This window comes from Antrostomus carolinensis, unplaced genomic scaffold (assembly GCF_000700745.2).
Source record: "Antrostomus carolinensis isolate BGI_N321 unplaced genomic scaffold, ASM70074v2 scaffold6657, whole genome shotgun sequence".
NCBI classification, from domain to species: Eukaryota; Metazoa; Chordata; class Aves; order Caprimulgiformes; family Caprimulgidae; genus Antrostomus; species Antrostomus carolinensis.
In genome coordinates, this window is record NW_010326516.1 from 5,758 (window position 1) to 32,614 (window position 26,857).

The 26,857-nt window shown below is 38.4% G+C and overlaps 1 protein-coding gene across 1 annotated transcript; it reads left to right on the forward strand.

Moving 5' to 3' along the window:
• PIK3CG (phosphatidylinositol-4,5-bisphosphate 3-kinase catalytic subunit gamma) lies at positions 1 to 26,472 on the forward strand. The gene is made up of 10 exons (XM_010171587.2): positions 1 to 2,052; positions 6,361 to 6,426; positions 6,541 to 6,766; positions 10,707 to 10,810; positions 13,127 to 13,273; positions 14,539 to 14,629; positions 18,709 to 18,839; positions 19,533 to 19,644; positions 21,589 to 21,746; positions 26,191 to 26,472. The coding sequence occupies exons 1-10, from the start codon at positions 49 to 51 to the stop codon at positions 26,470 to 26,472; spliced, it is 3,321 nt and encodes a 1,106-aa protein (XP_010169889.1). The 5' UTR covers positions 1 to 48.
• Positions 26,473 to 26,857: the final 385 nt, after the last annotated feature.

Genomic DNA, 26,857 nt, shown 5'->3' on the forward strand with positions numbered 1-26,857 from the left:
ATGAGAAAGTAATCAAGTATTTGTATGTTTTGCTAGATTTCTTCTGGCATGGAGTTGGGGGATTGTGAACAGCCCGTTGTTATGAGAGAGGAAAACAAACGAAGGAGAAGAAGAATGAAACCTCATTGTGCATCAAGTAATTTGTCGTCCATGGAACTGATATCCATTGAGTTCATTTTACCTACAAGCAATAAACATACTAAAGTACCAGAAATGATGTTACTCGAAATAGCTGGCAACTGTACAGTTGAGCAAATGAAAGCACAGATTTGGATGCGTGCAATAGAGATGAGTCAAACCACAGACTTCTACCACACGTTCACTCCAGATCAGTTTATTCTGCAGTATCAGAAGAAAGGGCAATGGTATGAAATTTATGATAAACATCAAGTCTTACAGACATTGGACTGCATACTGTACTGGAAAGTGTTACAGAAAAAGGTAGGCAAGATCTATGTTGTCCAGAAACAAAAACCATCAGAAGAGGTTCAGGAATTTCAGCAGCAACTTAACGATTTAATTGGTTACGATGTCACTGATGTAAGCAATGTGCACGATGATGAACTAGAATTTACGCGTCGCAGATTAGTCACTCCACGAATGATAGAGGTAGCCTGTAGAGATCCTAAATTGTATGCAATGCACCCATGGACTACATCTAAGCCACTCCCAGAATATTTATTTAAAAAGATCACTAATAATAACATTTTCATAATCATACATAGAGGAACAACTAGCCAAAAAATTAAAGTGTCAATAGATGACACTCCAGATACAATTCTCCACAGCTTTTTCACAAAAATGGCAAAGAAAAAGTCTTTGATGGATATTCCTGAAGATCATAGTGAACTGGATTTTGTTCTCAGGGTTTGTGGCAGAGATGAGTACATTACTGGAGAGACACCAATCAAAGATTTTCACTGGATAAGACAGTGCCTTAAGAATGGGGAGGAAATCCACCTTGTCTTAGACAATCCTCCTGACCCGAATGAGGATGAGGTTCAGAAGGAAGAGTGGCCCTTGGTGGATGACTGTACAGGAGTTACAGGATATCATGAGCAATTGACAATAGATGGAAAAGATCATGAGAGAGTCTTCACTATCTCTTTGTGGGACTGTAATAGGAAATTTAGGGTGAAAATAATTGGCATTGATATCCCAGTTTTACCGAGGAATACTGATCTTACTGTGTTTGTGGAGGCTAACATTCAACATGGGCAGCAGCTCCTTTCACAGAGGAGGACTTCATCAAAGCCTTTTACTGAGGAGGTTCTGTGGAATATTTGGTTGGAGTTTGATATCAAAATCAAGGATTTGCCTAAAGGAGCACTCCTGAATCTTCAGATATTCTGTGGCAAAGCACAGGGACTGTCCACAAAGACGAACCTTCAGTCACATGAATCCCCCAACTCTGATTCAAAATGCAAAACTCAGCTTCTCTATTATGTAAATCTTTTGTTGATAGATCACCGTTTCTTGCTACGAAGTGGGGAGTATGTGCTCCACATGTGGAAAATTCCAGGCAAAGGGGAAGAACAAGGAAGTATCAATGCAGACAAGCTCACCTCAGCAACAAACCCGGATAAAGAAAACTCAATGGCTATCTCTATTGTGCTGGACAGATATTGTCACCCAGTTGCCTTGCCCAAGCACAGGATGACATCAGACCCCCAAGGGGATAGGACACGAGCTGAAATGCCCAACCAGCTTCGCAAGCAACTTGAAGAGATCATAGCAACTGACCCACTTAACCCGCTTTCTCCTGAGGATAAAGAACTGTTGTGGCACTTTAGATATGAAAGCATAAAGCACCCCAAGGCGTATCCTAAGCTGCTTAGCTCTGTGAAATGGGGACAACAAGAAATAGTGGCCAAAACATACCAGTTGCTAGCTAAAAAGGAGGTTTGGGATCAAAGCACTTTAGATGTTGGACTCACGATGCAACTTTTGGACTGTAACTTTTCAGATGAAAATGTCAGAGCAATGGCAGTTCAAAAACTGGAAAGTTTAGAAGATGATGATGTTCTTCATTATCTTTTACAGCTTGTGCAGGTAAGGTGTATTTGCATTCTTGAACTCTACCTTCCGGGAATATTTGCATTTCTCCATCATCATTCCTATCTTAGTAGGTCTGGTTAGTAATCTCTGGTTTTGATGTCTTCAGTCAAAGCAGTGGTAGTAACGGAATTAACCCAAAACGTACTTTCTACGTTTTGCCTTTTGCCTATGTTGTTATTTTTATGTTACCTTTGCCTTGTGAATTTGCATCTTGCATTTACAGTGGTCGATTTTTCTGGAAATTGTCCAGACTAGCACAGCTATGATGGGAGCAAATCCTAGCTGTGCTGTCTCTAACTGTGTTCGTATCAGATCTGAATCACACAGCACTGAAGAATTGTTCATCGGCTTTACCAATAGATTGGAAAGAGTGTAGACAGAAAGAAAGTAAAGACAGATGTTAACACGGGCAAGGCCTGAAGGAAAATCTGGGGTTGGGTTTTAGGTCAAGAATAACAGTGTAGCTACATAGCATGTTGCAATGTCTTCAGTCTTGTACTGTTGAGGGGACTAAATTTATCTAGAAGCTTCCAAAAATTTTTAAAAAGTGAATAAAGGGTGGCTAGAACTCCATAAGATTAATTCATTCTGGGAAGTTGGGTGAAAAATTGTGTTTTTAATGGCAGTGAATCACCGCTGTATCGATTTGAAGCGCTTTGTGTGTGGATCTGCCAGCTGAAATGTGGGGAAGGTTTATATCAGTGATACAAGAAAATTGGTTTGTTTACATTTTCGCATTGCGGTGCTGGAGCTGGGCAGCTTGTCAGCGGCAGAGTCACGGCTGATGGCTGATGAAAGGTGTAACCCTGCGGTTCTTCCTGGTAAATGTGTCCCCTGAAGCAAGGCGGCTCCGCAGGCTTCCCACACCCAACAGGGCTCTGGTTCGTGTGGAAAGGCTGTCGCCCTGCTGAGCAGGAAATACTTTATTCAAAGAATCAGAGGACAAGATTGGCATTCAAAATCATTTTTAAATTTTTTTTTAAAAAAGGAACTGTTGCAGCCAGGGAAGCTGTGGGATGGGGCTTTTAATTTCTGTAGGTTCAGAGAAAGCCCAGGTTCCCAGGAAAATGAAGTTAGTATTTCAGATTTTGCTGCGCATCGGTAGTGCTTTGAACAAGGCCTTTTTAGCTTTGTCTTTGCTTGTCTGAAGATGAGGCTCCCCAGGCAGAATTTATGCACTTCTGCATTAGCCAGAGGAGTCGCTGCGGTTACTTCATTGGGCCTCCCACGTAGCTGCTGCTATATATATGCTTGTCTTGTGAGCTCTTGCTGTCTACATGTGGCTCAGCAATTTTATTCACTTTTGTATCCAAACTAGAGGTTTGGGATGGTGATTGGTTGATATCAAATTGCCTGAGAGAATGGGGGAAATACTGGGGTTTTTCCACTTGTTTTTGAAATTATTTGTCTCCAGGAAGTACAAATCTGGAGTGTTTTAAAAAGAATAAATTTCTCTAACAGTGAATTAAATTACTGTTGCATAAAATCATAGTAGTTTAACTTCACTGTGTCAATTTTAGTAACAGATGTAGTAAGAAATTAAAAATTTGCCATCCCCAAAAAGGAAAAAAATACTAGATTCTGACTTTTACCTCTTTGCTGCTTCCTTGTCTTTCCTTCCTTGGTTAACAACAGAGCATAGGCCGTCAGCATCCTGCAGCAAAGTATTGGTACCACAGGGTATTTGAAAATCTGCATTTTCCTTAGGGTGAATGTCAGCCATTCCTCTGCCCTGATGAACACATCCAAGATGCCTGTCCTGCAAATGGTCATCACTTTTCACATGCATGCCTTCATGAAAGCTTTATGGCTTACTTCAGTCTGCACAGGATATTCCAATTTACCCCCCAGAAAAGTCAAAAATCAAACAAACATTTTTATTTCCCTCCAGGTTTATCCCAAATAGAAGCAGCCATGCCAAACCTAATGAACTTCATATATAGGTCTGTTGTTCTCTGTGCAGTTGATAAAACATGGATAAGATAGCTAAAATACAACAAAATCCACTGTAAAACAAATGCCAGCGGCTGTGCTGCTTGTATATGGCAGTGAGTAAAGCTTTTCTCCTGCTGAATTGACAAGGCAAAGGTACGTGCAGGGACCTGATGAAGTGCCAGCAGACCTTTTTTAATGGCTGGCTTTTATTGTTGCTATTCAAATGTTGATATTTGACTTTTTGAAGAAAAAAGAAAAATGGGATTAACTTTTTAAAATAATTATTTCTAAAACATAAGCATAAGAAGGATGTTTATAAACATTTTTCTAATATTCTTTTATGTTAAAATGTATTTGCAACCTTAATATAAGGAGGTTTTGTTTAGAAGCAATGGCTGGTTGTTTGGCTGTATTTCATTCTTAAATTGTTTTTTTCAGGGATATGCACTGAGAACATTCAGCAAACTGTATACTAGAATGAGGTTTTTAATAGGCTTTCTTGGAACTGTAAGCAAATCCATTTGAATTTGTGTAATACTTACTGCTTTTGGGTGTCTTATTGCAGTGAAAATTAATTTTTATTAAAAAAACCTCATAATCTCATACACAAGGTAAAAGGATCCATATATTTTAAAATCAGTTTACATTTGTGAGTTCTCATTATGTTTCCTAAATAAAATGGTGTTGCTTGTGGAAATAAAACAGTATTGCAGAGAGGGTCAGGACAGCTCTTGCAGAATTATGGTGCTGTAGAAGGGCAAGTCTGGTGCTTGGCTTTCTTGTCTGTCTTAGCCAGCAGCTGGAGAGAACAGGTCTTTGTAGCATTTTTATAAGTTGGTTCATTCTAGAAGCTTGACTGAAAAAGCTCTATTTTTTTTTCTGTTGAATGAACCCACAGGACTATTTACATTTCAGAAATAGTGTTGATATTTTAATAATAAAAAAATACAACTGTGTGCTGCAGTACTTCTGAGAGTTTATAAAACCCTGTGATTTGTTTGATGAATTTAGTAGACCTCTGCTCATGGCTTGGTGGCTTCTTTGCAAGCTGCAGACCACAGTGATCTTGAAAGAGCCATTATATTCTGTTGAATAACTATCGCTAGAGGTTGGCATACTTTGTTGCTTCTGAAAGCCGAGGGTACTATGTGCTCCCGGCTCTCGGCACATCGCTTTGTTTTCCCTCAAGCTCCCTATATGTCTGTGATAGTTTCCTGGCTCTCTTATTTCCAGAACCTGAAGCCATTCACCAAGCCCCCTCAGTCCATGACACATTTTGTGACTCTATTCTAGAGACTGTGTGCTGCTTATTTCTTTTTTCTTGCCATGGGATATACATGCCTCTCTTTCCACCCCCCTCTCCCCGCCATTGATCTTCATACAAACCTCCTATAAACTTGAGTCCCTCAAGCAACAGGAAAGAAGCTGCTGGAATAACCACTTGAAGTAGGCAAGTTCCCTGTCACAGCCCAGTACCTGGAAGTGTGATAGTTTTCTGGTAGACCAATTCACTTGCTTTTGGGATGGGCAGGGAGAATAACAGCAAAAAATTTCCAATCCTGACACTTCAAAAAAGTCGTTTACTTTTTGTTTCCACCCTTTTTTGGCAGTAGCTGGGAAATATCTGTTGGCTTGGGTGGAGGGGAGTGGCTGTTGGAAGAGGAAACTACATCTGTGCTCACAGGGTTATTAAAAGAAAAAAGCAAAAAGCTCTGGTGAAGTCTTCCTCTTAATTGTGCTCCATTAATACAGGATATGCATCAGAGCCTTTATTCTATTTTGTGGTTCATTTAGGGGATAAAGGCCAGAATGCCTGAGGTAAGGTACTCTGAAAAGCTACTCCTGTATCCCATCCTTGCTGGGGAGACAGACAGTGAACTGGTGCCTCAGTCCTGAAGTGGTGGATGTTGTCAAAAACCAGTGCTTTATTATTGAAAATTTTAATTAAAGAATAATTGCAAATACATAATTTCATTTGTCAGTAATAATTTCAAGCCTTGTCTGTGTCAGTTGGACTGCAGACTGTTTTCTGATCTTGTGGGGTTTTGCTACAGCCCGAGAATGATGTTGGTTTGTTCACGTGCCTTCATGAGCTCCGATCGGTCTCACTGGTTAGCTACTGCCTGTATTGCTTTACTTGTCGCATTAATAACAGACCTGAAAATAACCTGTTCCGCGTAAAAAGTGCTTCTTGAATCAAACACAGAGAAGCTTTGCTTTGTTTTTTTTCAACTTTGTTTCCTCAATCGACCTGTTTTGTTACACATTTTCTCTTCTTGCAGTAACACGCTCTCTAGATGTCATCAGTAAAGTGCAGCAGGATCTTAAATATGCTAATAACATGTCTTCTATGTTTGTATTCCTCAGGCTGTGAAATTTGAGCCATATCATGACAGTGCATTAGCCAGATTTCTGCTAAAACGGGGTTTAAGAGTAAGTATTTCAAAATACAGCCAACTTATGCTAAAATTACTGGCATTATTAAAACCCTTTGTCAAGAAATGCATGCTGATTTTAGTTTTGGTGGTTTTTTTTTTTCATCTCTAGAACAAAAGAATTGGCCACTTCTTGTTTTGGTTCTTAAGAAGCGAGATTGCCCAGTCTATGCATTACCAACAGAGGTTTGCGGTCATCCTAGAAGCCTATCTCAGGGGCTGTGGAAAAGCAATGCTACATGATTTCATAAAGCAGGTTCAAGTAATTGAGTTGCTGCATAAAGTTACGATGGAGATAAAATCAGTTTCTGCAGAAAAGTATGATGTCACTTCTCAAGGTATTTGCTAACGGGCATTTCTTTGTAATAATACTGTTTTTTCTCTTTGGGTGTGAAAATCTAGGTAGCAAATTGTTGTGTTTATTTTGAAAATTCATGGATAAATTACTGTGAAAGGGCATCATTATTACTTCTTTAAAAATGCAGCGTAAGTTGATAGTGATTGAACCAATAATACATTTATTTGCTTGTTCCATCCCAAAAGGGGAAGGATACCAATGTCATAGACACACAATACATTACTGTGCTTTGGCTTATCTTCTTGAACATCACACCACGCAACTGGGAAACAGCTAAGTTCTTGTACATAACCCTTAGCTGAATGCCAGCACTGAAGAAAGAAAACAACCCAGGACACAAATATTAACTGGAAATAAAGAGAAAAAGTGACATGTGCCAGGAAACACAGCCTTACCCTAAGCAGTCACTAAAAGACTCTTGGCAAGAAAACTGGAGAGGAGTCCAGTACAGCCTCTCCTAGGCCATGAAAGTAGCTGGTGGATCAGCAGTGAATATACAGAGCACATCTCTGGGGCTTTGTGATGTCCTGAATAGGAGTTCTGTGAGGCACAGATGTGGTATTGTTATTTCTAGTTCCTGTAAGCACTGCTTTGGAAACCACAGTGGGGTTATGCAATGCCTGTTTACCTCTGGATTTTGCCTACTTTTTTTTTTTTTTTTTTCCCCTCTCCTCTGACTTCCTTAAAAGCCTGTTTGTCATCATTCCTGTTAGTTGCTTGGTTGGTATTGGGAGTAATTGTGAGAAGACATACGCCAGTATCCAAATTCTAAAAGCTGTAGAGAGACCAGCTCTTCCTGCGTGTTCAGCCTGGTATGTTCCAGGCCAGGAAGTCCTTGGTTCCGAGTCTTTCCATTCTGGTTATGTAGAAGTGGTTGTGGTGGTGTTTCAAAAGAAACGTGAAGGAAATCTGCATTTATTCTTCAATATGTAATGTAATATCAGTTACCACATAGTGTGAGTTAGGGGACTTACTGAACCCCCATATAAAATATTGTTTCTGAACAACTTTCTAAAATTTATCTTAAAATGCTCTATAACCTAAATATATTTTATCAGAATCCCCTGTTTTGGAAATAAACTTTACAGCCTTGCAGATGTACCTGTCTGTAACAGCCGTGGTTTCCATAATACATTATCTTTGAAGGGTATGTAGGCAAAGAAGTTTCAAGAGAAAGCAATCACATTAACACCCACCAGGTTTTGAAGTTAAAGAATCTTTGTATGTAATGTACAGCAGAACATTAAAAGATTACTTATATAATTGACATTTTCACTGAACAAGGCTTCCTGAAGCTGTGGAGTGTCCTACTAATGCTATATCTAATTTAATTTATTCTCAGATTATTCGGGATATGATTTTTCCTACAGGCACTCTGTACTTCTTAGACTTTAAAAAATGTATAGCCTATAATTTCTTCTTAGGTTTGGTTTGGTTTTTTTTTTTGCCCCATTATTTCTAGTGTTCATAGTTGCTAATGCCTGGATGTTTCAAATGGTTTGATTTCATTCTGTCATGCAACCTCATCTAATTCTTGTATATATTTTTCTTCCTCCAGTATTTGTGGATTTTTTTAAAGAATAAATTCCTTCCTGTTAGGTCCATACTAGTCTAATAGCAATCATGCTGTCAAACTGTTTCTTTCACTTTTCATTTAGTCTCTTTGCTTATATTTGAACATAGTGAGTAATACTAAGTAAATAAATTCTTAAGATCATAATATTACAGCTTGCATAGGATTATCTGTTTTCATCGCCACTTTATTAGATGATTTGTCTCCCAATAATGTGTCTATGCAGCTGTTTCTTCTCTTAAAATGAAGAGCACTTTGCTCTTAAGCCAGATCAACTTGAAATTGTTTTAGCAAATGCCTTCAGTCGCATTTTAAATCTGCTAATTCCTGATCTTTTCTGGCTTCAATTGGTTGGCATAAAATTTTCATATTACATTGCATTACAATGAGGAAATTTACTGAAATCAAGCTACAGTAGTCTAGAAAATCAGTATTTACATTTTAGAAAGCTGTTTCATGACCCATGTTACTACAACCTAGGGGTTTTTTTTGTTCTGTTTTGTTTGTTTGTTTTAAAGATGTCTAATTATAAAGTCCACTTATAAGCTCCTGTGTCTTGCTGTCAGATTTATTTATTTTTTAACAAAGGAGATACCACATTGGTCGTCTGGCACTGCTATGTAGTTCTTTTCTGAAAACCTTTAGGGTAAACATTTGTGTTCTGTGAGTACTCAGGTAGTTCTTTTGGCTTGACTTTCTTAATTTGATAGCAGCTTTTGAAGTGTCTTTGTTTTATGGACATGAACCGCCCATGCACGCTCACGACCCGAAAGGCCAACCATATCCTGGGCTGCATCAAAAGCAATGTGGCCAGGAGGTTGAGGGAGGTGATTCTGCCCCTCTACTCCACCCTGGTGAGACCCCACCTGGAGTGCTGTGTTCAGCTCTGGAGTCCTCAGCACAGGAAAGATAGGGACCCGTTGGAGCAGGTCCAGAGGAGGCCACAAAAATGATCAGAGGGATGGAACATCCCTCCTGTGAAGAAAGGCTGAGAGAGTTGGGGTTGTTCAGCCTGGAGATGAGAAGGCTCCACATAGACCTTATTGTGGCCTAAGAAAGGTGGGGACAGACTCTTTGGCAGGACCTGTAGCGATAGGACAAGAGGCAACAGTTTTAAACTAGAATGAGGTATGTTTCGACTAGATAGAAGGAAGAAGTTTTTTACAATGAGAGCAGTGAAACTCTGGAACAGGTTTCCCAGAGCGGTGGTAGAAGCCCCATCCCTGGAAACATTCAAGGTCAGGCTGGACGGGGCTCTGAGCAACCTGATCTAGTTGAAGATGTCCCTGCTGATTGCAGAGGGTTTGGACTAGATGACCTTTAAAGGTCCCTTCCAAACAAAATAATTCTATAATTGTATGATGTTATGATTTTGTATATTAAGTATCCAGGTTCATGTCTAGCTTTTGCATTACAAATTTTTTTGCTCTTTAATTTTTATCTCCAAAATGACTTGAACATGTATGTGCAGCCTCTGCTGTGTAGCTGCAGTTTTTTTAGAACAGTGTTCAGGTCTTTGACTTAACCAGGGGTAATACCCAGTGTATTGCTTATGCTGCTGACACTTGCTAGCTGAGATTAACAAAGTGCATCATATGTCACATAATGCCTGCTGTTCTAAGCTGAAGATTCAGAAGCTTGAGGTTTTATGAATGAAAAGATTCAGTTTATATATGAACATTAAAATTCTTGATCATATAAATTTACAGCAAAGTTTCTTCTTACTGGAATGTGAGATTAACAAGGCTCCACTATGAAACCAGTTTTATGAGGATAGGAAATTCAGTATCTGTGTAGTTGGAGTCCTTATGATTACAGTGTAATTGACTTCCAAGAATTCAAAAGCCATGAGTCTGTCCGTGAGAGCAATGAGGTAGGTCAAAATGATACTGGAAAATGTGAGGTGCTTTTAAATGCCTCCTCCTTCTCAACCTTTGGGGTAGATAATTCAACATTTCCTTGACAGTTATTAGAGCAAAATAGTTTTTGGTGTGTTATGCTTTGTTTTGTTTTGTTTTTTTAAATGAAAGGTGATATTTTAATGTAATCTGAGTCTTTCGAAGAACACCAAGCACTGTGCAGTGCTTCTCACACCGTGTAAAGGGCACATGACTTGTGAGGTGCTTGAAGACTTTAGGTATCTGAAATAGCCCTGACTGTTAATAGTGCAAGTTAAAATGTCTTTCTCCATTCCTCAAATCAGGAGATCCTTGAGGAAAGCAATTTAAAAAGTAGCTAAATGAAGGAGGTTTGTAGCTAAATCATGGTGCTTAACAAGTTTGATTACTTATAACTTTTTTGCCTTCCAACTTTTAATTTTGTTGGGTTTTCTTACTTTTAATTGCAGTTATTGCACAGCTGAGACAAAAGCTTGAAAAACTACAGGGCAGCAAACTTCCAGAAAGTTTTAGAGTTCCATATGATCCTGGGCTAAGAGCAGGATCCCTGGTGGTAAGTATATTCTGAGTTTCTACAAATCCTTTTTGGAAAAAAAATCTCCTATTTGCAAGTATGTGTCATTTGGTAAAATTTTTTTCTAATATGTCTAAAGGTCTTATTTCATTGTGAATATGATGAAATTTCATAGACTCAGTAGGTTTTTGTTTCCAAAGCTATTAGCATTTTTCTAAATGTAATGACATGCCACCATGCACTAAAAGAGTGCGACAACCCATAAAATCCTAATCATTAAATGGCAATTATGATTTTTCCATTAGTTTAATCCAGGATTTAACTACATAACTGACATTTTTTACATTAAATACCTGTATAAAACTTCTATCTGGCTTAAGGGACTTTGGGGTATTCAGTTTCTGTTCTTCCAGTTACTTTCTCTATCTTACTATGTTTCATATCTGTTATTAAGGTTTAGGTCCAGACCTTCATCTTACTAACAAAAATACCTACCGTAGCTATTTCTGTTTTTTCAATATCTCTATGTTGCTTTTATTAGAAAATACATTAAGATTTTGTTAGAAATACAGTAAGAAGCACCTGAGTGTTTCTGTGTTGCTGCCTCCAGTTTTGTGGAGAGATTGCAGTGGTTTACGTCGACTCAGAGATTTAAACGAGATTAATAAATCAGCAGATGTGTAGTGAGAGGGAATTGGCTCACGCATCTACTGTGCAATGTGAGGTTTGGATAAAGAAGCACAGTGAAGATCCTTAGATTCACTTGATGTGCAGCAAGGAGCCTACAAGAAAACAATCCCTTGATTTTTCTTTTAGCTAAGGACAGACAAACCATCCAGCCTAAGGAATTGCCAAATAGTAGGGTCCTCATTTGGATAGCTGGTATTAGTTGTCTAGATCTGGCATGCTTCTGTTAAATAAACCTGTGCCTTGATAGACAGGCTATAAGCTAGTCTGTCTTCAAGCTGAGAGATTTAAACACCTCCCACTTGGGCATGACTGAGGTACTGTCAGTACAGACGTCAGTTAAAACAGTTTACTCAGAAATAAAGAACTTGTGCTTTCTTAAATATTGTTTTCTTGATTGTATTTCTTTCTGTTTAGTCTTTGGTGTACAGAAATCACCAACTGCATGACAAAAAGTGGATTTCAAAATAAAATATCTTTCTGGATCTTCTAATTTTCCTTCACTTAGGAAGTATGCAGCCCTACCAGGACCTTCCTAGATGAAGGAAGCAATAGATTTACAAGGGAATGTAGCTATGTCCAAAAATAGATGGGTTAGAGCCTTTTATTTTTTTCCCAAACTATATGAACAAAAATATTTGATACAACAAACTGTATGGGTAAGCTTTCATTTAATTTCAATTCTAGCAAGTGCTACCTGTCCATAATCTTCAAACCCTGACATTTGACTAGTCTGAACCAAATATTAGAAGCAAAATGAGTGTTTCTAGTAAGGTCAAGGTTTTAACAACTTCTTTCCTTTTTAAAAATAAGAATGGTAAAAACTGTTTTGTTTTAAACTACCAGCTTTGAACCTCAGTCTATGAAACATGAATATTCCAAAATACTCTTCTCTAATGTCATCAGTTCTATCACCTCTTAAACACTAGTTTGCAATTGCTTTTATTATTTTAGATGGCTTTATTGTATTTAGTAATGTTCAACAATGAACCAGGAATTCCAGACTAGAAAGTACTACATGCTACAGTTGTATTAGATGTAATTAGTTGAGAAAACATTTGAAATAATGCCATTTCAGTAGTTTCAGTGCTGAATTTCTCAAGATTAGAAATATAATAAAACTAAATAGGGAATGTATTATTTATTTTATAAAGGATTATGTTTAATTAGTTTCACAAATGCCATTTTCCCTATGAATCTGAACGATTTGCCGAGGGAATTGAATCAAGCAATCTGGAATAACTGAAGTTGCTATAAGTCACAAGGATGGATGATGTGGTAAATTGCATTGGACAGTGATTACATTCTGGTTTTGCAGAGTACCTGTCAGAGTGCTGTTGCGAGGGTCCATTATTTGCCAGTTTTGTCAGAATCTCTTATTTGTGGTTTAAAAGGGTTTTTTTTCTGTCTGAAGCATATTTCCAAGTTAAATCCAGTTTCAGGGAGTCAAAGCATGCTTTTTCCTTTATCGTGGGCAGTGTTAAAAGTTGTGCAGATTCAGTGAGGCTTTATGTGGCAATTGAGTATCCTTCCTTACATGTGTTTTCAGTATGTTTCTTGTGATACAACTGGTTGGAAGTTGGTAAACTACTCTGTAGCTGGTGTGTAAAAAGGCTAGTTGTGTTGATATTGGAGTATAATGGCTAGCAATAAATGTGCCTTTCACAGATAGAAAAATGTAAAGTAATGGCATCTAAGAAGAAACCCCTCTGGCTTGAGTTTAAATGTGCAGATCCAACAGCTCTATCAAATGAAACCATTGGCATAATCTTCAAACATGGAGATGACCTCCGTCAGGACATGCTTATTTTACAGGTATGATAGCTAAAATGTATAACATTAATGATGTAAATTTAAAAAAATATTTTTAAATTGTTTTACTTTTCAGAAGTGTGTATACCTTATCTTTACTGTCCATGTGAAATAGGAGGTTGTTCTTTGTCTTTTAAATTGTGTATGCCAAGGCTGGCATCAAAACTGGATCTTCTTTCTTGTACTACATTTTTTTTGTGTTACTGTGTTTCGGGTTAACCCCAATGGGATGGGGAAAGAGGGAAAGGAAGAGTAAAAGCAAAGAAAACTTGTAGGTTAAGATAAAAATTGTTCAATAAGCAAAGGAGAAGTGGAAGAAGAGAGAAAGAAAACAAAACAAGTGATGCAAAGGCAGTCACTCACCACATCCCATGGGTAGACCAATGCCCAGCCAGTTCCTGCACAATAGGTGGTTAACCTACCTAACCCCCGTCCTCTCTGTTTTGTTGCTGAGCACGACATCATTCAGCATGGAATATTTCTTTGGATAGTTTGGGTCATCTGCCTGGTTGTGTCCCCTCCCAACCTCTTGTCCACCCCTAATCTATTCACAGTGAGGCAGAGTGAGAAACAGAGGCGGCCTTGACACTCTGCAAACACTGTTCAGCAATAGCTGGAACATCAGTGTGTTACCAGCATTGCTTTGGCCACCAGCCTAAACCACAGCACCATATGAGCTGCTCTGAGGAAAATTAACTTCATCCCAACCAGACCCAGTACATACTGTTACCCTGTTTTATCCTGTCATGTGCCAAACATACTTCACATTTTTGTGTTCTAGAGAAGGAATCTAATTTAGTGCAAGATGGCCTGTTTTCTGATGAAGCATTTTTTATCATTTTTTAATGCAATGGGTGAAGTTACAAATGAAAAAGAAATGGGTAGGTAGCATTGCTCTAGTAATATTTCAATGATTGTTCTGCCAAAGTGCTTTGTTAGCACTTTTGGGGATATTTATGGGAGAAAATGGACATAGTTACTGATGTGTTCAATCTCAGCTCATGTAGAAATCATACAGTGTATTTATTAATACTTTATAAACAGTAGAGATTGTCTGGGCACAGGACATATGAGGAAATATAAACCCTGGTACTGTAACTGATAATCTTGAATGGCTGCACACTTTCTGTATTTATGTCTTAATCTGTAAAATAGACAAGTAGTTTAGCCCCATCTCAGGAGTCTGGGTAGTGTTATTTGTGTGGGGAACAAGTAAATAATGTCCAAATAATTTTAAATAACTTCGTATATACATTTGTTTTTACTAGATTCTTCGAATTATGGAGTCCATTTGGGAAGCAGAATCCTTGGACCTCTGTTTGTTACCGTATGGTTGTATTTCTACAGGGAACAAAATAGGTATGTGATCACACTTCCTGTAGTTAGAAATTCAAAATGCCATAGTTACAGAAGTTGCGTAGAGGGGAACTATTCTAGTATGCACTGTAATCCTGAGATAAACAGCAGTTTATTACACTTCTTGTGAGCAGCCTTCAGTTGCGTCTTAGCAATGGTTTCTACCCTTCTGATGGCTATCCTTCAACTGCAGCACTAGTTTCACTGACTGTGATTCCTGTGCAAGTCCAGCTGCTTGGGTCCTGCTGCAAGTTTCTCTTTAACAACAATATGTGGTATAAAAAAGCAGCGAAAGTGAGCGACTTATTTAAGATTTGTTTTAATGCGTTGACAAGAATAAAATTTAAAAAAAGAGTTAAAACAGCAAAATGTTTATGTTTTTCTCCTGGCCTAAAGCTTCATACCCTATACTACATAGCAGCAACATCATTACTCAACAGGATGCTCAGGCAGTATTTCTCACTGCATTAGTTCCTGCAGCACAGATGATCTATTTTCCAGAATTCTTAATGGGAGAAATCAAGTAGTTGCTTACAAAGCTGTTCTGGAGAACAGTGTGATGGTGTGTAGAGCAACATGATCAGCTCTGGAGGAGTCTGGTTGCATCCAGAAATGCCAGGCTTATGTAAAATTTATACATCCTGATGGCTCCAAACTGACTCTTTGTGGTTGGATATGCATATATTATGTACCCTGGCACATCTACATTGCACAGTTTCCTAGAATCCTGATAATACAGAATTGACTGTAGAGTCAGTTTCGCAGAGTAGTTCTTGAATGATTGGCTGGAGGAAAGCCTCCTCAGTGTAGAAAAATTGTCCATGCCCAAATTAAGCTGTTGTGCTGAGAAAAATGCTTTGGCTGGTATGAACAGTGTGTCAGTGAGGCACGTTAGCCAGTACAGCACTGCCATTTACTTAAAGCTTGAACGTGTGTAAAAATTAGCAAGTTTGTTAATTCCTGTCATTGGTGTAGCTGGCAGTGTGATAGTACCTGCTTGGATTGGTAAAATAATGATAATATAAATATTGCTATGTGTCTCCCATGATCTCCAGCTTGTTAGTTATTTTATTTTTCAGCAATATATTTTGATTTATAGATTGAAGAAAAATGAACTGAGTCCCAGTAAAATTAAGAACTCTTTTTAATATATATCTGTCATGTACTTCCTCTCCAAAATCCATTGCCCCATAAAATTTTTATCCTTTCTTTTGACTTTGAGGTATCTCAACAACGCAGAAAACTGAAACTCACCGATAAAATACTTGGTTGTATCACACAAAAAAAATTATTTTTTTCTAATATAAGTATTTTAAAGTTAAAGAAATTGTATTGATATAATTCTAATAATAGAAGAAATGGGACATTATATATCAAAATACAAACTAACTGTAAATATAAGGAGGGTTGCTTTTTTTCTTCTCCCTTAGGTATTTTATAACAAACCTAATTTTTTAGAGAGATGCTTAGGATTTAATTTAATTTTGTTTAAAATCATCTTAAGACAATGTAATATATTCAAATAATGGAGGAAGCTGAAGGAATTCTGCCAGTGCTCCTAGCATTCTTATATTCAAGTTACAGGCTTCCATTATTCTTTCATGAATTGACTCCCCGTTCTTTTATCTCAAGGAAATAATTGTTTATTTTCCTGTACGCATGGGGGAGATGTAAGAATTTACCACCCTTTCAGCACCACAGTAGGGGCGTGGTTGATCGCATAAAGACTCCTGTTCAGTTTGCTGAGAATACCTGCAGCCTGAATCGATAATACTCAGTGTGGGCCACTTTGATGTAGAGCTTAACACTTGTTTGGAACAAAACCATAGTGGCATGCAAATGCTCTTTCACAATATTTGTATGTGGTCTTCTTCCAAGCTTCTCCTTCCCTCCCTCTTAATATTTCCATGGAACTTGGGATGGTTTCTGTGTATTAACACAAGGACAATACCCCATTCTACACTGAGCACAAGGAAACAGCCAGGTGTCTTACACCTGGGGCTGCATCCCCTCCTGTGTAGAGCTTTCTCAGTCTGTTGAAGACATCTGCAGTCAGTGCAGTTTGCAGTTTTGGAAACACCCGTCCTCTCCGCTGTTGCTGCCAAATAGACCTCTGTAGGAGGAACTTTCTTTGCTATGTATTACTGGTAAAAGTTCATACCCTATTCTCTCTCCCTTTGCCGTGGCCATATGTTCCTGAAGCAGTTATCACTGCTTACTATGCTACTGCCAAAGAAGTTCAGGCTGGCACTCGGTATTAAGAGTCACTTGCTGTAGTACTGCAGATCACAAAACACATAGCATAGTGCATGTACTGCCATGCTTCTTCCCAAATGAATACAGCCCAGCTGAGATCCTCTCTCCCAGTTACCGAAGACTTCTCTAGGACTACCCGTACATACCGAGAGGCATGTCTGTATTTGGAAGGATTCGCCAGTAGAGCTCTACTATTCCAGCAGATAACTTTTTACCACGATACCTTTAAAGTATTTACTTGGGTAGAATAGGCTGCCCAGCATTCTGTGTAGGTTTTATACCACTCTCTTGGCAGTGCAGTGGAGAATGGTCAGTAAAGGGTTATCATTAGCAGCTGCTTTAAAATCTGGGGACTTTTCACACTAATAATTAACATAACTTTGCTGGGAGAAGTTTTAAATGCAAGGGGAAGCCAAAGATGCCTCCTGCAACAACTCTCCTCCCTTGGAATCAAGGAGCTGTTGGCCAGTAGAGGGAGATTTGTGAGCACAGGCAGGGGTAGGAGAAGCCTTTTCAACAGCTGGAACATGATCTGGAGCTTATTCCCAGGAGGAAAACAACAGCTTGACAAGCACAGACCAAAATGCAGCGCTTTTTAAATTGGTGGTGTTGGCAGTGGGTTTTGGAGGTCATATTTCCACAATAGTTTTATTACAAGCAAATCCGGGCCACTGTCAAGACAGAAGAACTACCTCCAAGGAGTATTCAGCCATGAATTCAGCCATGCGTGAAAGGCAAGGGCAGGAAGATGTTACTGCATTGTTACTCTGTTACTGAAAAAATTGCACGTAATTCAGTAACAGCAAAAGGAAGGGACTGTGAATAGATAGAAATTCATCTGTTCCAGAGAGAGAGTCAAACTGAAACCAAATCAGAAACTGCTTTGAATTGTTTTGGGGAGAAAGGGATATTTTTGTTTGGTTGCTTGTCTTTGAGCTGGAGCTGAAGCCAGGCTTCTACCTAGAAGACACTGTTGAACTTGAACCAGAGGAAGAAATGTAATATTGTCAGTTATCAAATAAGTTCAGCTAAAATCTGACCTTCCCCCGTACAGGCATGCCCAGTATGAGGGCAGACTGCATTTGCTGGTTTTGGCTACCGTGCAGAGTTGTGTTGCAGCCTCTGCTTCTGCTTTTCTCTCTAGCTTCCCCTTCGTTGCATGCCATGTTAGTATAAACAGTGCCAGTCCTTGTTTCTGCACCACATTGCTGTGATGTGCTGATTTGCCTTTGCGAGGATCTGTTCAGTTTAGGGACAGCCCCCTGGGCCCCAGCAGCCAGAGCTTTCCACCAGCAATCCCAGTGCTATATTTCATTGTGTACTGGTGTTTCTGAACCCTTCTGTGCATATGCACACTGGTGGGCCAGCTCAGTTCCTCTGCCACAGCTCTGGTGACACATGAGTCCCCAGGCTGCTGCACTGCTGCAGCTTCTCTTCAGCTCCTCAAATTCGTGAACTTGGAGAGAAGTTGCTGGGAATGTGAATCGTACCTGGGCTTCTGCAGAGGATCAGGACAGGGGGTAGTTCCTCTCCTTGGGAAAAGCTGTATACAGAGGGTCTCCACTCAGCGTGTGATTCTTTCCATTTTAAAAGGTTTTCCATTCTCATGGAGGAGGTTAAGATGCCAGGCTAGTTACAAGATCTGTCTGGTTTCAGCTGGGAATGAACAAGAACCACTCATGCTTGTAAAAGAAATTTCTGCTCACAATCTATGAAGTTCTGCAGCTGACTTAAAAACCACAATTTTAAATTGAATTTTGCATATTTTTATTAGACTTTGATATAAATTTAATAACTTCTTCTGATGTATTCCTTGTTTTCTCTAGGAATGATTGAAATTGTGAAAGATGCTACAACAATTGCCAAAATTCAACAGAGTACAGTTGGCAACACTGGTGCATTTAAGGATGAAATACTAAACCAGTGGCTCAAGGAAAGATGCACGATTGAAGAGAAGGTGAGTCCTTTGAATTTTTAAGTAGGATTTTCAAATACACCCTGCTAATTTAGGAGCACAGAGCCCGTATGGTTGTGTTTGTGTTACTTACATGAGTTTGAAAAATCCATTCATTTTCCCTTTACTCAGCCACGGGTGTCTGTGAAGGAGCTTTAGCATCCAGCTGATAGCCAAGCTCCTGAGAAACAAGGTGCTTTATAGAATCATAGAATGGTTTGGGTTGGAAGGGACTTTAAAGGGTCACCTAGTCCAACCCCCCTGCAGTGAGCAGGGACATAGACTCCTTTGTCAGTGGTATTTGGAAGTGATCCATGAAGAGCAAATTGGAAGGACATCTAAGAACACTGAAAGGCAGTGTGGTTTTAGATTTAAATACAGGTTTAGGGACTCACAACTCCTTTGCTTAGGTGGATGCACTGACCTACTAGAGTTTTCTGTCAGCTTCTTTTCTCAGAAAGCGCAGACAGCTATGCGCTTATGTTATTTGTGCCAAGGGATAGAGCTGGCTCTCGCAGTGCAGCGAGTGCAGTGCAGGGCTGCGAGCTTAAGCTCGGCTGTGCACCGGTGTATTTTATAAGACAGTGTGCCTAACTGTTGATAAATACATGTCAACAGAAAGGCATATGACTTTGAGAATGACTGAATTTAGTTTCTAGCGTTGAAGCATTTAACATCTCTAAGATTTATTTTTAGTTTCAGGCAGCTGTGGAAAGATTTGTTTATTCTTGTGCTGGATACTGTGTGGCAACCTTTGTACTTGGAATAGGAGACAGGCACAATGACAACATTATGATTACAGAAACAGGTGAGTTATTTTTTGAGAATTTCATAGAAGAAGTGGGGACTGTCTATACTTCACTAGATTTATCTTTCATTTTAATAAGTAATGCATTTAACAATGAATGAAGAGACACGATCCAGTTCTTTCAGCCTTGCTTACAGGTTAAGGTCCTCCTGTGACATTGAAATGTATTGTCACCCCTTTTGGCCTTCATATAGGCTCTAGATATTTATCATTAATAAAGCTATTCTTTTTCAAGGATGAGTTACAAACCAAGTAATGAGGAATGTAAAACGAATTTTTTTTCTACTGTCTAGATCTAAGATCTAAAAGCCAAAAAATTTTTAAAAGCAGACAGCTGTTCCCCTCTCTGAAGTGTGGATGTTTTCCTGACAGTGTTCAGTGGAACTGTTTCTGTGTGAGAATTCAGATGTTACTGGATTATTTTCACTTCCAAGGAATATAATTGTTTTATATACCTTTGTAGAAAATCCTAGAAAATAAGTGTACGTGGAGTGTATTGGTTTTGGTACTGAAGTCTGTGTGATCATTGCAATCCTCCTGAAAGAACTGCAATTTTTTTGTATTACAAACTTTGTGAATTATTTCTGTAGCTGCACATTGTTTCATCCTCAAAGTTACTTACCTATGGCAGCCCCAGAAAGGACCCCAGTATGAGCAGTACTTACAGAGGAGTCTTAAGAAATTCGCTTCCAGTTTCATGATCCTCTTGCTTCACAATTAGTCTTTACATAATTCTAAGAGACTGAAAATACTTTTGGGCTTAGTTAGATGGCTGTATATTTAATATTAATCATATTATAGTTAAAGTTTTACTGGTTGAAGACTAGAGAGAAGTAGTACCCTGAAGGCAGAAATGAGCTAATTGAAGACAATAGTAAAAAAGTTCACCAGAAGTCCTTGAGGAAAAGAAGACAAAGAACTGCTTTAATTTCAACATTATATATAATATAATCCAATGTTAGTGCCCATTGGCAGAAAATGAGGGACAGGTCAGCAGAAAGGGAAACAGAGGAAGAAATGTTATTCTGTTGTGGTCAGGAGCAAGTTTGCCGTAGAGTATTTAACAGGAGCTGTCTTGAGCAACAGAAGCCAGAAGGATGTCAGTCTGAGAGGTCTGCAGAGAGTGTAAGATTTGGTAGGTTGGGAGGACTGGGAAACTGGCTGAAATGCTGGAACATCTGAGGACGTTCCACCTATGGATCACTGCTCAGTGTCATCTTAGATCCTTTGATGTTTTGTCTCTTTTTATACATGTACCACTATTACAAATCTATGTTTTTAAGTAACCATACTCTTTGATCCTTACATCTTGTCTGCCAGTGAAAATAATAAAGTAATCTGAAGAGCAGCAGCACAGACTCCAGTCCTGTAGGTGTAGCAGTCCTTAAAAAGGGAGTTTTTTGTTGCATTCCTGGGAACTGATACCCTACTACAATCTCAACGTTATTGGAAGTATGACAATGCAAACTTATTCTGCGCAGTACAGCGTGGTTTAGAAATGGTTAAGGAAGAAGCATGTGTGAGGAAGAAGCGTGTTCTAGTGAATGACATTAGCCAAGGAGCTGGATAGTGACAGGATCCCATGGGTATTTGAAACATAATCCATAAGCCTTTTCCATGTAGTGATGTGCTGGGAGCTGATCGTTATGGATCTGAGGCACAAGCTTTCCTTGGATGATTTTTGAAAAGCTGTGAGTATGTTTAGAAAATACAGCAGTTCTGCCAGGCTTTTAACAACTGCCAAAGATAAAAAGTAACTTTGCAAAGAGGACAGAATTTTATATTTTAAAAAAAGAGAGAAAATAGTCTTTTCTGCTGATCAAGAGAGTGATTATATATACTGCAAAAAATAAGTTTTACAATTACTGTGAATACAAGTAAGTGTTCTTGGCAGTTTATTGTATTTGAGCCTAACTATGACAACAACTTCTTCTCTTTATGAAGGTAACCTTTTCCATATTGATTTTGGCCATATTCTTGGGAATTATAAAAGCTTCCTTGGAATTAATAAGGAAAGAGTTCCTTTTGTGCTGACTCCAGATTTTCTGTTTGTCATGGGGACTTCCGGAAAGAAGACAAGTCTCCATTTCCATAAATTTCAGGTAAAGTGTGAATATCTAGCTGCAAATAAATTAAACAATGTTTTTTACCCTCTGAAATGAACATTAGTTCCTTAGTTTTCAAAGACATAGGCTCCTGAGTACTGTGGTAATAAAATTTACTAAATCGTAATACAATTCTGGGATATTTTAGGCTCAACTAATAGCAAAAATGATGCATAGGATTATGGGAACCAGAATTCAAACATCTACAAAGCCACATTGAAAGGCTTCAGTTAGCAGCAGACCAGACAGGCAGTCCCTTCTTTGTTTCTTGTTCCTGCTTGAAAGTACTTTGTAGAGGGTTTCAGTATTTGTGCAATTAGAGGAAACTCATAGCACTAAGCAGGGCTTTCTGCTTAGCACGAGCGGGTGTGAGGCATTCCTCAGATGGCTTTGCCAGTGTTATTCCCTCCTGATTCTGCCCTCCTGTTCTGGGGCTGGGACTTCTGCACCTGAATAGAAATCTGCAGTGGCCCATAAGCAATGTCAGATTCTGGTTTTGTGAAGTGAATGGACTTAAAGCTCTGAAAAAAAAAGAATGGTGTTAAAAATCTATTCCATTGTAGCTTCCATTTGAAATTGAGTCCCTCTGAAAAAATTGTGATTTTTTTCAAGCTTGTGTAGGACCTGGGCGAGGAGGGGAAAAGCAAAATTCTGTTTAGTATGTTTAATGAAATGGCTGAGAGCATGGCTAAGCAGAAGTAAATGGATGTCTGGAGAGTTATTCCTGTGCTCATCTTTAGGGAAAGTGCCTGATTTAGAAAGCAGGCTCCTTATAATATCAAAACAAAAAGTCTCATCCAGAGAGAGTCAAAGCAAAAGCCTAACTTAGATGTTCTGGATTCCTTGTGGGTGAACCAGTCTCTCTGTCCTGGTAAGGAGTCTGGGTTTCTACCCTGAGTACCTAAGTAAGGTTTTTATTGTTGCATAGTGAATGTGTCCCTTTGAACATATACACTGTACAGCAAATAACAAGGCTGTTGTCATCCTTGAGCCCAGACTTCTGAAAATAACTAAAGAACCAGATGCGACTTTTGAATCTTTGTTTTGCAGAAGGACTGGCTTTCTCACGGTGCAGGTGTGTTGAAGGGGGCTTGTAGCTCAAAAGATGTAAGAGCAGAGTGGGTTTTGCTATGGGAAGGGAACGCTGAGCCTATGCCCTCAGAGAAGCCTGTGAGCTGGGCTGCACACAGGAAAGACGCTGTTGCCACAGCTGTAAGCCATGTGCAAGTGTGGGGCTGAAACACCTATGGACTTTTGTACTCCATGGTCAGAGTACAAAAATAAACAAAATTCTAGCCTCACTTTTCATCTGGCTCATTTCATCGTGTTTTCTAATATTGAGGGATTCATTTAGCGTGCCTGCTGACTCATTCATGTATTAATGGAAAGTCTCAGCATTTATCCTTCATTAATTTTTAAGAGCATCTCTCATTAATTTGTACTTCAACTACATTAAAATAGATTGTACTTTAGAGGAATCCTTTGGTTTTTACAGACTTTGGTGTTTTTAATATTTTAAAATATCTACTTTAAAAAAAAAATTGTATTTCTTTGTCACCTATAGGATACAGTCCATACAGATGTGTTAGCCATAGCTCATTATGCAGGTGACAGTGGAGGTTAATTAAACAAATAAATTAACTGCAACAGAGTATAGTTTGTTATTAGTGAACTTCTAAAGCTGTCACTGGACTGGCAACTTCTCTGGAACTAGCAATAAAGCTGATTGTTATTAGCTCTTAATCTAAATTTTGCTTCCCTTTTTGTTTGCGTTCCTTATGATGATTTAATGAAAATTAGAGGCCAGAAGTTACTAATGACATTATAGAAATGCTTAGGAGGAAGCAGTATTTGATCTTTTGTCCTAATCACAAAAATGTATTTAAGCATGACTTAATCTGAGAAGACAAGTGTTTTTCTGTTCCATCTACGAATATGTGGTGGCATTTCCTTTCCAGCCTTTGGCTGAAAACCATGCAACTCTTTTATTCCTACGTGCATGCACCTTTTTCACTTCTTACTTGCCTCATCTAATATCTTTGTAGTCTTTTGAGCTTTGTACACCTACCTATTATTAGTTTGCCTAAAATTATCTTTGCTAGTTTTTGCATTAAATTTTGAGTGCATTTTTATTCAGAATATTTATTTAAGTCATTATTTTTTCATTACTCTGCTGACTTGATAATACAGAAATCTGTATTTTCAGTACTCATCAAATACTTCTTTAGCATTTGTTTACAAAATCTTATATATTTGATTCCCAAATAAAGGTGACAGAAAGCAGGAAAGTGTACAGTTCATCACTGAAAAATACTTATTAGTAGTATACTCAACAGGGAAGGGATGGCCCATGTAACAGAACTCGGACGCTATACTATAAAAATGCCTGACCTTTAGGATCCTAATACTTTGGACAGTTTCAAGCTCTCAAAATAATTATTGTCTATAGGACAACATAATTTTGGTTTCTCCTCAGCTCCTCTCATTTTGCCTATGGCTTTAGATTTGTTGGTAGTTTTCTTCTGAATCCCATGGTAAACATCTACATATCCTTGACGCATACGTATGTGTTATTTTTGGTTCTCTCTGCCTCTCTCAGAAGTGTAAAAAGTAGTTTTCTTGGAAGATTAATTCAAGATGCCATTCAGTTCCTGTCTGAATAAATAACTGTAAGAGGCAGATACAGATTTTTTAAATCTCCTGAATTCCTGGAAGGACTGCCTTTGAGATGCAGTGATGCCAGGTTCTTGACTGCATAATTGTTTCTCTGTCTCAGACACCCGCAGTAGTGAGATGCATCATCCATAGATACAGAAATGTAAAATTTCCTTTGATATAACTACAAAGAGTTTTCATCTCTTTCAAGGGAACAAAACACACACTAACTCTTGCGACAAGATTTCCCTGTTTGAAGTTGATAATACATAAGTAGAATTTCTTCTTTTTTTTTTTTTTTTTTTTTTCCCCTCCCTGGTGTCATGGAGAGAAACTAATGCTTGCGATAAGATGATGCTGTTTTCTGTTGTAAATTGTGCTTTGTGTATTGCAATTTATCTTCTGCTTTGCTAGAGCTAAACTAACATTAGAGTTTGTAAGTATGATCTTATTTCAGGACAGAATTTATCTGGAAACAGAGTGAAAGACTTAAGGGTGCAGGAAACAGGAAAAAAGAAACCCTACAGACAAGAGCTTCATCATATCATCTTCCTTCCTTAGTATCTTCCTAACCTGTCTGGTTGGTTGACCTGGTGTTGCTGATGTGAACAGTGATAGATGTTAAGATCAGCTGTACACTTCTTACTGCTTCTAAGGAAAAAAAAACACATACACCTTGTCAAAAATAAATGGTGGTCTGGAGGGCTGATGAGATTTGGTGGAATTTTACATTAAAATATTTGTATTTCTTAAGGATTCTTTAATAATTTCATATACATTTGTGGAAAGGTTAAATTGAATATTTAATTGGGTAAAAAATTAGCATTGCTTCAGCTTTGGTTTTAATAGCAACAACCTTACTGGAAATATTTTTCATCTTTTTACGTTACTGCATTGCAGGCTTAATTTAACTTTCTAACTTCTTCATTGCATTGTCTTCCTTAAGATGTTATTTGTAAAAGTAAATGTGTAATAAATTTAATATAAGAAATAATCATTTCAGTTTATGTATTAGTCACTTAGCATTAAATATTCTTTTGAGAAGCACTGCATGTTTTTCCAGGCTGCAGAAATTTAATTCTTTTAAAGGTTATGTTGTTAAGTGTGAATTACTTATATATGGAAGTGAAAAAACTATATATAAAAAAAATAATCTACAGAATCCAGTGTGACAGTACATAAACATAGAAGTCCTACAGCAAGGCAGTGTGCCTGAAAACTAGAGCTGTCAGCTGGAAAAAATTCTCAGAACACCAAGCCTGAAAAATCTTCTCTATTAAATAAGCTGTCACCTCGGCAAGCTAATAGGCGTATATATAAAATGAAGAACAGTCCCCTGGAGGCACGGCTTTATTCAGTATCACTTGCCAGCCGTGGTCTTTAAATGGGAAGGTACCAGTTGGAAAGGAAGACAATGAATTATTGCTGTCTCTTTTAACAGCCACAGAAAGAGATTATCCGACAGGGAAATTAATTTGAAATCTTCGTTGAAGCTAAGGTTTTATGCTTTAGTAATTAATATAATATTATCCAAAAGAACCTTTACTTTGTACACCAAAACAGTGCTTGTTGCCCCAAGGTGTGGTGGTAAATAAAGTAATATCGAGCAACAGATGCAGAATTTTGCTTCACGTTTCTGCTCAGGTGAATGAATGGCTCTGTTGGGTCTCCTCGCTCTGACGCACGCGAGTGATGGAATAGCTTTGGTTAATGAGAGTCCTGTGAAATTCCTACGCCGTGCCTCTCCGTTCACCTCATCAATTAACAAAAAATTCTTCTCTTCTAGGACGTATGTGTGAAGGCTTATTTAGCTCTTCGACATCACACAAACCTGCTGATCATCCTGTTCTCCATGATGCTCATGACTGGAATGCCCCAGTTAACCAGCAAAGAGGATATTGAATATATCCGGGATGCACTGACAGTAGGGAAAAGCGAAGAAGATGCCAAAAGGCATTTTCTTGATCAGATAGAGGTTTGCAGAGATAAGGGCTGGACTGTGCAGTTTAACTGGTTTTTACATCTTGTGCTTGGAATCAAACAAGGAGTAGAAAAGCATTCTGCTTAATATTTTATGTAAATTAACTGTGGGTGTGAATAGGAGGTTAGTCAATGTACACGTTATTTATGAATTCTGAATAAATGAGCAGTCAGAATTGCCTTTACTTTGCTGGCAGCTTAAAGGGATCTTCTAAAAAGGCAAGGACTTGTGCTCTGCCCCTGCAGAAGATCTTCCTGCAGTTAAGTTTGGTTTGGTTTTTTTTTTAATATCTAATGACATTTCAAGTTGCTGGATTCTTTTAACTAGTTGCTTTGCTGATGTGGCCTGCATTGTTCTTGTTTTCTTTAGTAATAATTTCAGATAAATATGAAGGAGGAATTTGAGTAAGATGATAACTTGCAAATTCAGATAGAAATCCCCTCTGACACTGCCTTAGTTGTTCATGAGGTCA

Coding starts and splice junctions, on each gene's coding strand:
- PIK3CG (XM_010171587.2), top strand. CDS start 49: ATGGAGTTGGGGGATTGTGAACAGCCCGTTGTTATGAGAGAGGAAAAC. Junction 19,645..21,588: donor CATTATGATTACAGAAACAG/GTGAGTTATTTT, acceptor CTCTTTATGAAG/GTAACCTTTTCCATATTGAT. Junction 21,747..26,190: donor TCCATTTCCATAAATTTCAG/GTAAAGTGTGAA, acceptor CTTCTCTTCTAG/GACGTATGTGTGAAGGCTTA.